A 19,201-nucleotide genomic window follows, 5' to 3' on the forward strand; every position below is an offset into this window, starting at 1 on the left:
GAAATCCACATTAAGGAAGAAGTATGAGAACCTAAATTTTGAGTTTCCTTACTAGAACTGCTAAGACTAAAAGGAATAGGGATAATCCCTATCATACCTTGCACCATACATCTGGAGTATCATAAGAAATCTTGGAAGCAACATTTAAAAGGGATTCGGTCAAACTGGAAAGTAATCAAGATGATGAATTAACTGGAACTCATGTGAAAGGAATCAAAGCCCTCAGGATGTTTAACCCAGAAAAGACTTAGGATATGATTATTTCAGTCTCAGGACTCCTTTATATATTTAAAATTACTGAGACCCCAACAAGGTCTCACTTATGTGAAATGTATCTAGATATTCACCATAAAAAAAAATTAAAATGGAGGGGCGCCTGGGTGGCTCAGTCGGTTAGGCATCAGAGGTCGGCTCAGTTGGCTCACGTCTGATCTCTCTGTTTGTGAGTTCGAGCCCAGCAATGGGCTCTGGGCTGACAGCTCGAAGCCTAGTGCCTGCTTCAGATTCTGTGTGTCCCTCTCTCTCTGACCCTCCTCTGCTCATGCTCTGTGTTGTCTCTCTCAAAAATGAATAAACATTAAAAAAAAAATGTTTTTTAATTAAAATGGAGAAAAATAGGGGCGCCTGGGTGGCTCAGTCGGTTAAGCGGCCAACTTCGGCTCGGGTCATGATCTCGCGGTCCGTGAGTTCGAGCCCCGTGTCGGGCTCTGTGCGGACAGCTCAGAGCCTGGAGCCTGTTTCAGATTCTGTGTCTCCCTCTCTCTGACCCTCCCCTGTTCATGCTCTGTCTCTCCCTGTCTCAAAAATAAATAAAACGTTAAAAAAATAAATAAATAAAATGGAGAAAAATATATACTTAATTTAAAATAAACTGAATACAGGGGCGCCTGGGTGGCTCAGTCGGTTATGCGTCTGACTTCGGCTCAGGTCATGATCTCGCGGTCCGTGAGTTCAAGCCCCACGTCGGGCTCTGTGCTGACTGCTCAGAGCCTGAAACCTGTTTCAGATTCTGTGTCTCCCTCTCTCTCTGACCCTCCCCCGTTCATGCTGTGTCTCTCTCTGTCTCAAAAATAAATAAACGTTTAAAAAAAATTTTTTTTTTAATAAATAAATAAAATAAACTGAATACATACTTACATAAATAACATTATAATTATAATGAAAAATAACTACCTTTTCAAAAACTAAGAGTTGCAATGATTTGCATTTTTTAAAATATCTAATATCCAGCTTAATAAAAGACAGCTAAATTCTAACATCTACTCCTAATTCAAACAGTTGTGCTAAGTTGTCTTGGTTTCAATAAATGAAGAAAATTTACCCTCAAATATGTAATTAGAAAAGCGAGCAATATTTTAATAGCTTTAATATTTTTTCACTTAGTTACATTAAATTCATTATTCTTTCCTGCACTTTACATGAAACTTTTACCCACGCATGATTTTATAAAATCATACACTGGCCATATGGAAAATACTATTTCATAGAAGTATGCAGATCTTCCAAATGTTAGCATATTTCATTACACAATATTTTAAAAATCACATTCATTAACACTACCACCAATCCTATTAGAACACTCTTTAAGTAATGGAAAGATGTCAAGCTCAATCAGATCAGTGGCAGAATCAAGTTCTACAAAAATTCTAATTTTCATTTGAAAGCTTGAAGTTTATCATGGGCAACACTTTGTTGAAGTTAGCTTTTGAGAAAATGTCTGCCATGTACGGAAGACTAAAAAACCATAGTTCATCTGTCATCTGTTGCTGTTTTTTTACTTAAAAGGTGTTCCATGAAAAAAGTGGCTAGGTTCAGTTTGCAAAAGCAACTCAACCATACAGGTGCTTTGCCTCGAGACAACTTAGGTATACAGCAGAAGTGTTTTATGTGTACGACTTGTTTTGTTACATGGAACATAAAAAGATGTGTATGTAAAAGAAAAAAAAGCTGCATTTGCAGCATTGAAATTTTTTAATTAAAAATTTTTGCTGATTAATCAAGGACATTAAGTCAAACTAGTTGTTTTTTTTTTAATCTCGAATGCAAGAAAGTGAATAAAATGACTAGTACCACAGATGTAACACAACTACTTCTGTATCTTAAGTGTCAGTGTCAACACAGTGAAAAGGGAAAATATAATCTTTGTATAGTTATAAAAATAGTTTGATTTGTGGACTCTTAAGGGTCTTGGGCTACTCCCCATCCCCACCTTGCCCAGACCACTCTTTCAGAACCACAGATTTAGGATGGCCAGAGCTGTTTTCATGTATACAGAAGGCTGTCATGTAAAAAAAAATGGCATGTCCTATATAATAGGGCAGACCTTGAACCAATGGATATTAGTTAGAAAGAAGTATATTAGCACCAAATCAAGAAACACTCTTTCTCCGTTTTAAAAAACTGAGAGGGGGCACCTGGGTGGCTCAGTCGGTTAAACGTCCAACTTCGGCTCAGGTCACCATCTCACAGTTCATGAGTCTGAGCCCCACGTCGGGCTCTGTGCTACCAGCTCAGAGCCTGGAGCCTGCTTCAGTTTCTGTGTTTCCCCCCTCTCTGCCCCTCCCCCGCTTGTGAGCACAAGTGTGCTCTCTCTCTCTCTACTCAAAAATAAATATTTGTTTTAAAAACTGAGATACAATTTATAAACAATAAAATTAATCCTTTAAAGTGTTCGGTTACATGGGTTTTTTTAAACAAATCAATATAAATAAGGATTTTTTAAAAAGAACACCATAATCAACATATAGAATAGTTCCATCACCCCATTCAAATTTCCTAATGCCCTTTTTAGTGTATTCCTCCTCCAACACCCAACCTTGACAACCAATGATCAATTTTTTGTCCCTAGAGTTTTGCCTGTTCTAGCATGTCAACTAAATGGAATCACACAGTAGGCAGCCTGTGAGTCTGGCTCCTTTTACTTAACATAATGCACTAGAGATTCACCCACATTTGCTACTAACTGGTGAGGAAAAGTCTATTGTATAGGTATACTGAAGTATAGTTGGGGTGTTTCTAGTTGTTGGAATTATAAATAAAGCTATTAAAAACATTTGCATGAAGGATTTTATATGAACGTAAGATTTCATTTCACTTGAGTAAACACTGAGAAGTGGGACTGCTGGGTTATATGATAAGTATATATTTAACTTTGTAAGAAACTACCACACTGTTTTCCAAAACGGCTGTACCATTTTGCATTCCCACCAGCACTGCATGCGAGTTCCAGTAGCTCTGCATCCTTGCTAGCACTTGGTATGGCAATTTTTTTAAGCCATTCAATGTATACTGTATGGTGTATATCACGGTATAGTGGTATCTCACTGTAGTTTTTTTTTTTTTTAATGTTTTATTTATTTATCTTAGAGAGAGAGACAGAAGCAGAGAGAAAGGGAGACAGAGAATCCCAAGCAGGCTCTGCTCGTTCAGCACGGAGCCTGACACAGGGCTCAAACTCACCAACCATGAGATCCTGTAGTTGTAAGTGTTGTTTAGTGTCTGGATACAACTCCTCTATCAGGTATGTTTTGTAAATATTTTCTCCTAGTCTGTGCCTTGTCTTTTCTGCCTCTTAACAATGTCTTTCAAAGAGCAGAAATTTCTAATTGTAAGGAAACACAACTTCATAATTTTTTTAAAAATGGATTTAGTTTGTATCTATAAAATATATGCCTAACACAAAGTTATAGAGAGCTTCTCCTACATTGTTTTCTAGAAGTTTTAAAATTTCTAGTTTTACATTTAGAACTATGAGTTTACATTTAGAAGTTTGAGTTATTTTTTGCATATGGTACACAGTTTAGATGAAGGTTTTTGTTTTGTTTTGCATTTGGGTATACAATTGTTCCATCTTCATTTGTTGTAAAGACTATTTTTTTCTCAGTAATAAATCGCTTTCTAATAATTATGGCTGATGAGTAATATAAAGAGTAACCTCAAAAGAAATGAGAACCAGTTAACTGGAAATTTTTAAAACAGAAGTTTGAGAACAAGTTGTTTGGTCTAATAAAAAGGACAGAAGATTAAATTATCTTTCCAAATCTCACTCTATGAAGTTACCCAAGAAGGCAGTCTTGGGGAAAGTTTACAAGTCTTCCTTCATGTTCCCAACCCTTACCCTCCAACAGTTCAGCTTTTATCTAGTTAATTACTTACTGGATTTCCCCATACAATTTATCTTGAATAAAAGGTTGAACAATCTTTCAAACGAGAAATAATTGGATTCAGTAATAAAACTAGGTAACATTTAAAGTTATCCTCTGGTTTGGGGCGCCTGGGTGGCTCAGTCGGTTAAGCGGCTGACTTCGGCTCAGGTCATGATCTCGCGGTCTATGAGTTTGAGTCCCACGTCCGGCTCTGTGCTGACAGCTCGGAGCCTGGAGCCTGTTTCGGATTCTGTGTCTCCCTCTCTCTGACCCTCCCCCATTCATGCTCTGTCTCTCTCTGTCTCAAAAATCAATACACGTTAAAAAAAAATTAAAAAAAAAATAAAGTTATCCTCTGGTTTTAAATTCCTAGGATCCATTTTACAATAACCACAAAAATTTATCCTCAACTAAGCTTAGTCCATATGCTAAAGCCCTCGGCTATAATAGGTTATCACCTGTATTAATTTTAATACATTATATAAGAATATCCAATAGAAATCATGATAATGGCCAATTAGCTTACCTTACATTAAGATTTTAGCTTTCATCCAATTTCGGGTACAAATATAACAGTAATCTTGTGTTGAGCAGTTAATGAAGATGGTATACTTAGCTAATAAATTGGTTTACATTACATATCATGTTAAAATGCTGCTTCCACATCTCCTTCTAAAATACTTATATTTACTTAACATTTTTGAAATATTCTTATCATTAATGTTAATATACAGAAGATACCCCACCCCCACACCACCCTATCTACAGTTTTGCTTTCTGCAGTTTCAGTTACCTACAGTCAACCACAGTCCGAAAGCTAGTGATTCTCAGGGCACCTGGGTGGCTCAGTGAGTTAAGCATCTGACTCGGTTTCGGCTGAGGTCATGATTCACAGTTCCTGAGATTGAGACCTGCATGCGACCCTGTGCTGACAGCATGGATCCTGCTTGGGATTCTCTCTCTCCCCCTCTCTCTGCCCCTCCCCTGCTTGTACTAACATAAAAGAAGAAGAAAGAAGAAGAAGAAAGCTAGTGATTGTCCTTCTAACATATCTAAAGGTCAATGTTAGCCAAATGCTACATCACAAAGCCTGTATCATTCACCTGACTTCATCTCACCACGTAAGCATCTTGTCATCTCACATCATCACAAGAGAGAGAGACCACATTCACATAACTTTTATTAGTATATTGTTACAATTGTTCTATTTTATTATTGTTGTTGTTAATTTCTTACTGTGCCTAATTTCTAAGTTAAACTTTATCATAGGTATGTATGTATAGGAAAAACATAGCATATACAGCATATATGGTATTATCCATAGTTTCAGGCATGTACTGTGGGTCTTGGAATGAATCATTCTTATTCAAAATGCATATATAATCAAGTCCAATTGCTCAATATTTCTGGAAGTACCCTTCAGTCAGTGGTCATGTCATTACTCTATCAACTGAAACATCTAGTAATGTGTAGGAACAAGAAGACTGAAACCCCTATCAGCGTTATGTTACCTATTTGAGTATTTAATACAGCATTTTAATATAAACCTAAATCAATGGCTAAACCTCAGGTTTGAAAATTACCTATAGGTTTGAATTATCTGTTCAAATATTACTTCAATAGCTATGAATAATTTATGTGTAAGACTTGAATTGATTTCAGCTGGAATACCATACTGACATTTTTGCTAATGCACTTCAAGACATAACAAAGCTGAGAAAAATCTACACAGGGCAAGAAGATTCATTGAAAGTATGCAACTGATATGAGATAAAAAATGCAAAACTCAAAGCGGTCTGTAAACCTCTCTGGTAGGATTCATAGCATCTTGTTTAGAACAACAGATTGCTACCTCACTCATTCTTCCAACCAGAAAGAAGAGAACTCAGAAGCATTACTAATAAACTCTATAAAATTTGAAAATTTATTATAGAGAGTAAACCCCATAATATTAGAACAAGAAGCCAGTCTCTTGGTGCTTAGAAGATAGTCATTGGAAAAATTCAAGCAGTACTGTCGTTAATTAATGAACCCATGACATGGGTAATTCATCCTCCTCTCACATACCTCTCTCACTTCTTTTATACTTGACTAAGCAAGTGGTGTTCGACTACTATTTGAAGAATAAGTAGATGGCCCCTGGTTGAAGAACTAAGGGATTGGTGAAAAGCCTCTAGGCAGAATGAACTGGAATGTGAATGCCCCAAAACAGGAAAACAAGTTCCAGGCTTGGTGTGGCTAGAGCACAGAGTATAAAAGACAGTGTTACAAGATAAACCTCGAGAGGAAGGCAGGCCTTAAATCATGCAAGACCTCAAGAACCATGTAAGGATTTTAATGTTAACTTCTAGGTCAGTAAGAAAACCAATGGATTTTACACACAAGAAGTGACAAAAACAGCAGTTAAAAAAGTCTGTTCTGATTATCCTTTGGAAAATGAATTAAAGGAAGATTGAAATATCTATAGAGATCAATTTAAAAACTACTGTAGCAATCTAAGTGAAAGATGTTGCTGGCCTAGACCAAGATGAAGGCAATGTGAGCAAGCAGATAGAGACAGTTTAAAGATAAAACCAACCAGCCTTAAGCCTGACATGTGAGTTTTCCAAACTATCTGTCCCTTGTCTGTTAACTCATTTGTTTATGTATCTGTTAATATCTCTAATGGTATAAATGGTGTTTAGATCATTTTTAAGTGTGACCTATTATTTAAATTATGCTGGGGCACCTGGGTGGCTCAGTCGGTTAGGTGGCCGACTTCGGCTCAGGTCATGATCTCGCGGTCCCTGAGTTCGAGCCCCGCGTCGGGCTCTGTGCTGACTGCTCAGAGCCTGGAGCCTGTTTCAGATTCTGTGTCTCCCTCTCTCTCTGACCCTCCCCCGTTCATGCTCTCTCTATGTCTCAAAAATAAATAAACGTTAAAAAAATTAAAAAATAAAATAAAATAAAATAAATTATGCTGGGGTGCCTGGGTGGCTCAGTCTGTTAAGCAGCTCAGGTCATGGTCTCACAATCCTGAGATCAAGCCCTAAGTCGGACTCCGCACTGATCATGGAACCTGCCTGGGACTCTCTCTCTCTCTCTGCCCTTACTCTGCTCAGGTGCATGCTCTCTCTCTCTCTCTCTCAAAATAAACATTTAAAAAAATGAAAAATTAAATTTTGCTTACTGAGTGATAAAAGAATGTACAATTGGAGGAAAAGTAGTTAAGAAAGATACCCACACATTTAATAATGGTAAACCAGATAAAAAATGAGAAGTATGCTTACACTATTACACATTTTTATAAGTATTAGAGACTTTACAAAATGTATGCTATTTTACAATATAGGTATAAACAAGAAGTTGTATCTAAAGTAACAGCACACATTGAAAAATTTTACAAGTGACAGTTACCAAAATTCTATCTGCTACTGATTAACAGAGTATTATTTGTTGCTAGTTGTAACCTCTCATGCATAATGTAGAAATGCAATTTGTGTGTACATATATACATATAATAACAATACAATAACTGGTCCCATAAAAACCCAATATACTTAATTTTAGGTACCACCTGGTGTCTTACAATTTAAACAGGAGTGTAGCTGAGAAAATAAAAATTACATATTCATTCATATGTATACTCAATTTGTATTTGTTAAATTAAAATGTTCTGATTGCTACTTATAAACACCACAAAAATGAAGCCTTTTGCCATTTTAACCTCTTAATATCTTTATATGACTTAATATTTGTGTATTACACTTAACACAAATTGTCTTTATCTTTTTGTGATGAAAATTTCTTCTTAAAATTTACACACAATCTAGAAATTTAAATTCAAATCATTTTCCTAGAAGAACCCAGAACACGATACTGAAAAGCTGTTATACAAAAATAACCCTGAAGGCAGAATCACAGCCGTGTACAGTAGAAAATTCTTACCAATTTTTCATCAACTGTTATGAGCTGTGCGTCTCGAGCTGGGTCCTGTGCCAGCCTCCATGTGGAAGTGCTTAATGACCTGCAGTGCAAGACTTTAAGTTAAAAAATGATCCGTGCAATGAGAAAAGAGAGGCAGAAAAATCTTACATAAACAAGCTACTAACAATATCTATCTTACAAAACAAAAAGAACAGAAAGAAAGAGAAGGCACAAAAATCTTTTCCTCCCCAATTAGTTCTATCTGCTGAGTTTCTGGCAGACTCACTTAGGAGTTCACAACAGGCTGCACTTTATGTCAGTCTATAGACTCTCTGTCACAGAAAGGCTGTCAATGACAAGTACTGAACACTGTGAGTCTATAGTAGCTGGTTTGTCACTACCAGGAAGAAAAATGCAAAGCTGTATCAACTCTTCTGGAATACTGATTCTTAAATGATGGCATCAGAAAGAAAAAGAAAAATCTCAATCATATTCTTAATGGCCTAAAGTAACCGTAAAATTATATCATGTTAACAAAAAGTTTCTTCATTTTAATTTAAAAACAAAAGTAATTTAAATAGAAATGATTGGTATGATCATGTTAACTAACAGTTTGGTTTATTAGTTAACTAGTTATTAGTCTAGTCCCATATCCCATTCACAGAACTGAAGAAATTCTAAATAGTTAAAATAGAAATATTAACTCAGAAATACAATGGGCACCAAATCTAATTCCTTTATATTAGCATCATCCCAACCTCACCTGAAAGAAATTACCTAAAACAGGTTTTTTTAATTTCATGTACACACTGTAGTTTATACTAATGAATGTCAGAGCTGTCACGGATTGTGACAAGTTAACATTTGAGATTTTTCCAAAATATTAAGCCATCCAATGTAGATTTCTTTTTCGAAAGTTAGCACCTACAATTGTGACTCAAACTTCAAAACCAATAGAATATACAGTATTGAGTTCTTTCTTTTTCAAATAAAGTATAATCACCATAATTCTGACACAACATAAATACTAATTCCTGATGCAAAACTTCATGTTCAACTTTCAACAGCTATGGTATACACAGCTTTATAGAAAATCCACCTACTAATAGCATGATTATTAACTGATAATAGAGATTTTTTTGCTTTATGAACATATATTTTTAAATGTCAGTTATTTCCCAAAATTAAAAATTAGCTATTACTTTAAATACCCTGCTCAGAAATACATATTCACGAAATACGTCTAAATGGAAATTATTTTATATTTTTATACAAATAGTTAAAATATATGTTCTGGTTGTTAAATTAAAGTAGTATAATTAGCACTTTCAAAAATCTATTTACTCTGGGGGCAGGGGGAACAGCTAGGACTGGATTTCAGCTCAGGTCATGATCTCATGGTCATAAGATCTAGCCCCGCTGGGTGTGGAGCCTGACTGGGATTCTCTCTTTCCCTCTCTATCTGCCCCTCCCCTGTATGCAACTAACTCTCTCTCTCTCTCTCTCTCTCTCTCTCTCTCTCTCGGAAAAAAAAAAAATCTATTTACTCTGTAAATCGTTAAGAGAATAACATGACAATAAAAACATTCTGAATCCTTTTAACTAAATCTATATATCGTAAGAAAAAAATTAAGGGCACCCAGGTGGCTCAGTCAGTTAAGCATCCAACTCCTTGATTTCAGCTCAAGTCATGATCATTAATTTTAATAAAGTCCAGCTCATCTATTTTTTCTTTAATGGATTTTGCTTTTAGTGCTGTATTTAAAAACTCAAAAGCAAACCAAGGTACCTAGAGTTTTATGTTATCTTCTAGAAGCTTGATAGTTATGCTTCTTCCATGTAGGTCTATGATCCATTTGAGTTAATTTTTGTGAATGGTGTAAGGTCAGTGGGTAGATTATGTGGACATGTTGCAGTTCCACTTAATAAAAAGATTATTTTTTCCTTTGGATTGTCTTTGCTCCTATCTCAAAGATCAGTAATCTATTTGTGTTGAAATGTTGAAATTTGTGTTACCAATTCTATCCATTGATCTATTGGTCTATTCTTCACCAGTTCCACACTGTCTTGATCACTAAAGTCAGGATCAGACCTATAACTTTGTTATTCTTCTTCACTATTACACTGAATATTTGAGGTCTTTTGTCTTTCTATATAAGCTTAGAATCAGTTTCTTGATATTCACAATACAGCTTGCTGAGGTTTTGACTGGGATTGTGCTGAATCCACCAATTAAGTTGGGAAGAACTGGCATCTTAACATTATTGAGTCTTCCTGTCCATATATATTTACTAGGATCTTTGATTTCTTTGGTTGGAGTTTTGTAATTTTCCTCACATAGATCTTGCAAATACTGTTTTTATTACTTTAAAATATACTCTTCAAAAAGCCTTAATGGTGAAAAGATAAAAAGAAACCAGTTGCATTGGAAAATATCTAAATAAGAATAAACATTACTGATTCAAAGTACTAACACTATTCTCCCTTTGAAACAAATTAACTTTATCAACTAAGAATAGTAAAATTCCCATAACCCTTGTAGCACTTTGAAAACATGGCACCATGAGGTGCCTGAGTGGCTCAGTGGGTTAAGCATCAGACACTTGATTTTGGCTAAAGTCATGATCTCATGGCTCTTGGGATAGAGCCCCAGTTGGTTAGCACAGAGCCTCCCTGGGGTTTTCTCTCTCTCCCCCTCTGTCTCTTCCCAGCTCGTGTGTGCACATACAAGCTCTCTCTCAAAATAAATAAATGAACGAACGAATGAACGAACGAACGAAAGAAAGACAACACGACTCCAAATTTCTTTGACTCTCCTCCCTCCCACCAAGAGCTGCAGGTTCCCTATTCCTAGAATCTGAACCCTATGACTGCTTGATCAATATAATACAGAAGTGAAAATATGTGTGTTTCTAGACCCAGGCCTTAAAAAACTAGTAGTTTTCATTTCCTGTCTCTTAGAACATGGCTTCTTGGGATATTCACTCTTGGAACCCACCCACCATGTTGTAAGGAAGTCCAAGGTGCCCACAGAGAGATCCACGTCAGGAAAAATCAATAATCAATGTCACTTTGCCAGCTATGTGAATGATCCTCTAGCCCAATTTGAGAATCCTAGCAGACACCACATGGAACACAGACAAACACGCCTGCCAAACCCTGCCTAAAATGCAGATTTGTGAGCAAAACAAATGACCGTTTTTGTTTTAAGCAACTGAGTATTGGGATAGTTTGTGTCCAACTATAGAGAATGAAAACATCCCTACAAATAATTGAAGATGATGTTATAAACATTAAAATTGAACCAGTAACTTCAAAAGATCAGAAATGATCTGTTCAACTTCTAGACAAAGTTAAATTCTTAATCTTATAGAAATTATTAAGGAATCAAATCCTTAACCTTCTGAATAAACCAATTTTTAATTGTCAATTTACTGGAAATTGAATTAATCCAAATTCACATTAAATCAGAAAGTGTTTAGTTCCATAAAGAAGTATTAAATCGTAAGAAAATGTTACTAAGAATTCTAACTGAAACATTAAAATAAAAATGTGTACACATTTTCTATGTCACAATAATTATCTCAGATTTCAAATATGTTGGCATTTGGGTCAATCACCTTCAAGTTAATGATCTTGAAGCCTTTCAAGATCTTGAATCAATAGCGAAAACTTAAACTGTCATCATATTGTACTCACTAGACAGAAGCAAGCAAGAACTAACTGTCAATGGAAAAAACAAAGATGAAGGGTCAAGCGACCATTTTAATATTCTCGGAAAACATGTGGAGTGAAAGGAAAATCAAGGATACTACAAATGCTCTGGTTAAGTTCAGTGGAAGTAACAGTGAAAATAGTTTATAATCTACTCATAAATAAGTTCCTCGATTCTAATTCAGATTTATCACAAAATTTCCAATCTTTACCTACAGGACTTAATATTATCTTAAAGTGTTCCACTGGTCAGGTGAGCAAAAATTAATAATCTCCTTCTCCTGCTTACAGTTATCTTTTTTCCCATTCTTCTAAGTCAGGTGGAACTTGGAGCACAGACTAATAGCAGTTGTGCCTCTGGACACAACTCAAGCCAAAAACTCAAACTAATCCTTTGAGAGTCATCTAACAGATGAAGGAAAGATTTGTGCAAGAAGGATAAGGGTAATTATGCTTACATAAACAGACTTTGGAATGAAACTGAGGAGTAAAAGGAGAATGTGGGCAAGGTTTTGGAGGATGATAATGAAGAAACTGGAGGGCATGATAGAAAATGTAAAAAGAAATAAATATACCCAAGTTTATAACAACAGGTTATCAAAATAAATATAAATGAGGTGAAAATAAAGAGAATAAGAAACATAGATGTCATAGTGATAAAAGTAATTATATTACAAAACACAATTAATATATGAAAAGTTCACATTTAAGAAGGTCAAATCCTTGAGCTATACTGGCCAATAAAGAGTAATTCTACTGGTTTAAAATGCATTAAAGGAAGAAATTTAGTTGCTGTACTTTAGAATGTCTTGTAAATAATTGGAAGCAAATTCACCATAAAGATGTCAATTATTAATCTACAAGTTAAATATAATAATTCTAACCGAATTTTTATGTTATTGGATGATTCTCATTGGGAAGAAACAATTCACAAAAATAACTAAGAATGTTTTGAAAAACAACTAGAAGGTAGGATATGCCTTGCCAACTAATATGCTACAGTAATTAAAATATGGTAGTAGCACAGGCACAGACATGTATCATATAAACAGTACAGATCAGAGTACAAAAACAGATAATATAGATTTGTAAATCTATTATACAATTAAAGTGCAATTTCATATTAGTGGTTAAAGGATGGACTATTTAATAAATGTTACTGAAACAACTGGCTAGCCTTTCACGGAAGAAAAATGTTTGAATCCTGTATAGTTAAATCATCTACCAAAGAATTCCAAATGGATTCTGCCTCCGTGTCCCTCCCTCCCTCCCTCCCTCTCTCTCTCTCTCTCTCTCTCTCTCTCTCTCTCTCTCACACACACACACACACACACACACACACACACACACACAGTTTTGGATATAAATTACTGAAATCAAATATATTGGATGGAAAAGTTTTCTTAACTAATACACATGGCACAGTACCTACAAACCATGAAAAGAAAAATAACTTCAGAACAACAGAAGGTACTATGAACTAAAATAAAGGAAATATCAGAAATAATACAACATACAAAGCAGATAAAACACTAATATCTAGAATATATAAAGGACTCTTAGAAAACAAGGCAAAAACCACCCCTCAAAAAAAAAGAAAGCAGAAAAAATATACACGGTAGATATTAACACTAACTATATCAATAATCACTTTAGGAATGGTATAAATATACCAACTGAAAGAGGAAATGTGACAGAGTGGATTAAAAAAAACAAGAACCAACTATATGTTGCCTAAGGGAAACCCATTTTAAATACAGAAACACAGACAGATTAAAAGTAAAGAGATGGATAGGGCACCTGGGTGGCTCAATCGGATAAGCATCCAACTCTTGATTTTGGCTCAGGTCATGATCTAAGGGTTCATGGGATCAAGCCCTGAGTCAGGCTCTGTGCTGACAGGACGGAGTCTTCTTGGGATTCTCTCTCTCCCCCCTCCCACCTTCTGCCCCTCCCCTGCTGTCTCAAAATAAATAAATATATTTCTTAAGTTGAAGACATGGAGAAAGACATACCATGCTAACAGTAATCAAATCTTACTGCAATAGCAATATTAATCTCAGACAAACTAGACTTCAGAACAAGGAAAATTATCAGGAATAGGGGCATGTGGCTGACTTAATTGGTAAAGACTCTTGATCTCAGGGTCATGAGTTGAGCCTCACATGGAGTGTAGAGATTACTTTAAAAAAATTATCAGGAATTAAAAAGGGGTATTATATCATAAGAAAGGGTCAATTTTCTAAGACGACATTAACATTCCTTAAAGTATATATGCCTAAGAGCATATCAAAACATATGCTGCAAAAATCCAAAGAGCTACAAGGAGAAACAGACAAATTCCTTATTGTAGTTGGAAACTTCAACACTCTTCTAACAGTAACTGACAGAGCCAGCCAGCAGAATATCAGTAAGGATACAGTTGAACTGAAGAGCACCATCAACCAAATGGATTTAATTGACATTTACAGAATACTTCACCCAACAACAGCAGCATACACATCCTTCTAAGCTCACATGGAACATTCACCAAGATAGGCCACATTCTGAGCCATAAAACACACCTTAACAAATTTAAAAGAGAAATCACACAATGTATGCCAGTAGTCAAAAAAGGAGTTAAACTAGAAACCAATAACAGAAAACTGGAAAATCCTCATTATTTGGAGATTAAGTAATACACCTCTAAATAAATTATGGGTCAAAGAAGTCTCAGAGAAATTTTAAAATATTTTGAACTAAATGAAAATGAAAATACAGCTTTTCAAAATCTGTGGGATGCAGCAAATAGGGTGTTTAGAAACTTACAACATTGAACCCATACATTACAAAGAAAGTCAAAATTCCATAATCCAAGTTTTTAAGAAAAAGAACTAGAAAAGTGCAATATAAAACTAAGGCAAACAGAAGAAAAAATAATAAAAATTACAGCAGAAATCAATGAAATTATAAACAGGAAGTTGGTTAAAAAAAAAAAATCAACAAAACCAAAACCTGTTCTTTAAAAAGATCAGAGGAACTGATAAGTCTCTGGCCAGGCTAACCAAGAAAAAAGAGAGAAGACAAAAGTTACCAGTATCAAAAACAAAAGAGGTGTCATCACTATTGACACCACAGATATTAAAGAGACCATAAAAAATAGGGGCGCCTGGGTGGCTCAGCTGGGGCGCCTGGATGGCTCAGTTGGTTAAGTGTCCAACTTCGGCTCAGGTCATGATCTCACAGTTCATGGGTTGAGCCCCATGTCAGGCTCTGTGCTGATAGCTCAGAGCCTAGGGCCTGCTTCTGATTCTGTGTCTCCCTCTCTCTCTGCCCCTCCTCCACTCATGCTCCGTGTGTCTGTCTGTCTCTCTCTCTCTCTCTGTCTCAAAAATAAACATTAGGGGCGCCTGGGTGGCTCAGTCGGTTAAGTGTCCGACTTCGGCTCAGGCCAGGATCTCGCGGTTCGTGAGTTCAAGCCCCAAGTCAGGCTCTGTGCTGATGGCTCAGAGCCTGGAGCCTGTTTCAGATTCTGTGTCTCCCTCTCTCTCTGCCCCTCCCCCATTCATGCTCTGTCTCTGTTTCAAAAATAAATAAACGTTAAAAAAAAAAATTAAAAAAATAAAAAATTTAAAAAATAAACATTAAAAAAATTAAAAATAAAGGGATAATAAAAAATATTATAAATACCTCTGTGCCCAAAAATGTAATAACTTAGATGAAATAAACTAATTATTTGAAAAACACAAACTACTAAAACTCACACAAGGAGACATAACCTGACTAGGCCTATAGCTGTTAAAGAAATTGAATCAGTAATTAATGACATTCCAAAAAAAAAAAAAAAAGCAAACACCAGGCCTAGACAGTGCTATTCTCTACAACCTTTTCCAGAAAACAAAAGCAAGGGAACATGTTTTAACTTATTCTATGAGATCACCATTATCTTAATACCAACACAAAGGGGGAAAGACACACACACACACATTAAAAAAAGGAAAACTATAGACCATGATCTCTTATGAACACATGCAAAAATCCTCAACAAAATATTCACACACTGAATCCAACAATGTATAAAAAGATTTATATATCATGACCAAATGGGATTTATTCCAGGTATGCAAGACTGGATCAGTATTTGAAAATCAACTGATGTAATCCAGTACATCAACATGCTAAAAAAGAAAAATCATGTGATCATACTGTCACATAAAAAAAATCTGACAAAATCCAACACCCATGCATACTACAAACTCTCATCAAACTAGGAACAGAGGGGAACTTCCAAAACTCATAAAGAACACATACATGAAATCTACAACTAACATACTTAAAGGTAACTATTCCCAAGACTGGGAAAAAGGCAGGATATCCCCTCTCGCTACTCCTATTTAACACTGGATTGGAAGTCTTAGCTAATGGCAATAAGACAATAAAATGAAATAGTAAGTATACATATTGGGATACAAAATATAACACTGTCCTAGTTTACAGAGGACAACGTTGTCTGTAAAGAAAAATCCCAAAGAATTATCAAAAAACAACCTAGAGCTAAAAAGTAATTAAATAGCAATTTGTGGGATATGTTAATACATAAAACCAACTGCCTTCTTATACAACTAGCAATGAATAACTGGAATTTGATATTTAAAATGCAATACATTTGCATTAGCATCAAAAAATAAATATTTAGGGGTAAATCTAACAAAATACATATGAGATCTATATGAATAAAACCAGAAAACTGATGAAAGATCACAACATATCTAAATAAATGAAGGTACATTCCATGTTCATGGATAGAAAGACTCAATACTGTTAAGGCATCAATTCTCCCCAACTTGATGTACACATCCAACACAACAAATCAAAATTCCATCAAGTTATTTCATGGATATTGGCAAGTGAATTCTAAATTCATGTGGAAAGCAAGACAAAAGACACAGGACACCTGGATGACTTAGTCGGTTAAGCATCTGACTTCGGCTCAGGTCATGATCTCATGACTTGTGGGTTCGAGCCCATGTCAGGCTCTGTGCTGACAGCTCTGAGCCTGAAGCCTGCTTTGGATTCTATGTATCCCTCTCTTTCTCTCTGCCCTCCCCCACTCGTGCTCACCTGCACAAACACGCTCTCTCTCTCTCAAAAATAAACATTTTTAAAAAATCCTTTTTTAAAAAGAAAGACAAAAGACCCCAAATAGTCCACATAATACTGAAAAAGAATAACAAAGTAAGAGGACTAAACACTGATTTCAGATTCATTACACACATCACTAATCAAGATAGCATGGCACTGGCAGAAGAATAAGCAAATAGATCAATAGAACATACCAATAAGTAGCCCAGAAATAGACTACTCTAATATAATCAACCAATCTTTGAGATAGGAGCAAAGACAATCCAATGGAAAAAAGGTAATCTTTCTATTAAGTGGAACTGCAACATATCCACATACAGAAAAAGTTATCCACCCACTAACCTTACACTGTTCACAAAAATTAACTGAAACTGGATCATAGACCTAAATGGAAGAAGCAAAACTATCAAGCTTCTAGAAGGTAACATAGAACTCTAGGCACCTTGGTTTGCTTTTGAGTTTTTAGATACAGCACTAAAAGCAAAATCCATGAAAGAAAAAATAGATGAGTTGGACTTTTTAAAAATTAACAGCTTCTGCTCTGCAAAAGATGCTTTAAGACAATAAAAAGACAAGCACAGACTGGAAGAAAGTATTTGTAAAACACATATCTGATGAAGAATTTGAATCTAAAACATACAAAGGGGTGCCTGGGTGGCTCCATTGGATTGAGCATCCAACTTTGGCTCAGGTCATTATCTCACAGTTTGTGGGTTTGAGCCCCGCATCAGGCTTTGTGCTGACAGCATAAACCCTGGAGCCTGCTTCAGATTCTGTGTCTCCCTCTCTCTCAGCCCCTCCCCCACTCATGCTCTGTCTCTGTCAAAAATAAACATTAAACATACAAAGAACTCTCCAAATTCAACAAAAAAAATGGTCCAGTTTTAAAGTATGCAAAAGATCTGAATAGATACCTCACCAAAGAAGATATATAGATGGCAAATAATCATATGAAAAGTTGTTCAACATATTTCATTAGGGAATTGAATTCAAACAATGAGATGCCACTATGCACCTATTAGAATGGCTAAAATCCAAAAAACTGACAACACCCAAATACTGACAAGCATGTGGAGCAACAAGAAGTCTCATTCATGCTAGTGGGAATGCAAACGGCACAGCCACTTTATAGCACAGTTTGGCAGTTTCTTACAAAACTTAACATACAATCCAGCAACTGTGCTATGAGTTATTTACCCAATTGAAATGAAAGCATATGTCTACACAAAAATCTGCACAAGGATTATTTATCACAGCTTTATTCATTATTGCCAAAAACTGAAAGTAACCAAGATGTCCTTCTATAGGTCAACTGGTAAACTGTGGTGGAGCCATACAATGGAATAGAATTCAGTGAGAAAAAGAAATTGGCTGGAGAAAGTATTTGCAAATTACATATCTGACAAGGGATATCCAGAATATAGGGGCACCTGGGTGGCTTAGTCGGTTAAGCGATCAACTTTGGCTCAGGTCGTGATCTCAAAGTTCGTGGGTTTAAGCACAGAGCCTGTTTCAGCTCCTCTGTCTCTCTCTGCCTCTCTCTCTCAAAAATAAACATTTAAAATATTTTTTTAAATGAGAAAATGACTTAACAGAGATTTCTCAAAGGGAGATACACAAAAGGCCAATAAACATATGAACCACTGTTCAACACATCACTAATTATCAGGGAAATGCAAGTCAAAACCAAAAGATACATCATACTCATTAGAAAGGGGAAGGAAGGAAGGAAGGAAGGAAGGAAGGAAGGGAGGGAGGGAAGGGAGGGAGGGAGGGAGGAAGGAGCAAGTGCTAGCAAGGATGTGGAGAAAATGGAACCACTGGTGGGAATGTACAATAGTGTAGATGCTATGGAAAACTGTGTGACAATTCATAAACAAAAAAAAAAAAATAGAAATACAATTACCAAATGATCTAGCAATTCTACTTCTGGATATATATTTAGAAGAACTGAAAGCAGGATCTGACTAGATATTTGTTCACCAATGTTTAGAGCAGCATTATTCACATTAGCCAAAAGGCAGAAGAAACCCACAGATGGGATGAATGGATTAAAAATAATTTAGTGTAGGGGTGCCTAGGTGGCTTAGTTGGTTAAGTGTCCAACTCTTTTCTTTTTTAAATGTTTATTTTTGAGAGAGAGAGAGAGAGAGAGACACTGAGAGAGAGAATGAGCAGGGGAGGGGCGAAGAGAAAGGAAGACACAGAATGTGAAATAGGCTCCAGGCTCTGAGCTGTCAGCACAGAGCCTGACATGGGGCTCAAACCCACAAACCGTTGAGATCATGATCTGAGCCAAAGTCAGACGTTTAACC

General features: G+C 35.9%; 1 protein-coding gene across 2 annotated transcripts in view; it reads right to left on the bottom strand.

The window, feature by feature from the left end:
* Positions 1-19,201, bottom strand: part of NDUFS4 (NADH:ubiquinone oxidoreductase subunit S4) — a 111,895-nt gene that overhangs the window by 64,284 nt on the left and 28,410 nt on the right. For both annotated transcript variants that reach the window (XM_049648079.1, XM_049648080.1), the window contains exon 2: positions 8,073-8,151. In XM_049648079.1, the coding sequence (XP_049504036.1) occupies positions 8,073-8,151 (79 nt within the window). The remainder of the gene's footprint in view (positions 1-8,072; positions 8,152-19,201) is intronic.

This window comes from Panthera uncia, assembly GCF_023721935.1.
Source record: "Panthera uncia isolate 11264 chromosome A1 unlocalized genomic scaffold, Puncia_PCG_1.0 HiC_scaffold_17, whole genome shotgun sequence".
NCBI classification, from domain to species: Eukaryota; Metazoa; Chordata; class Mammalia; order Carnivora; family Felidae; genus Panthera; species Panthera uncia.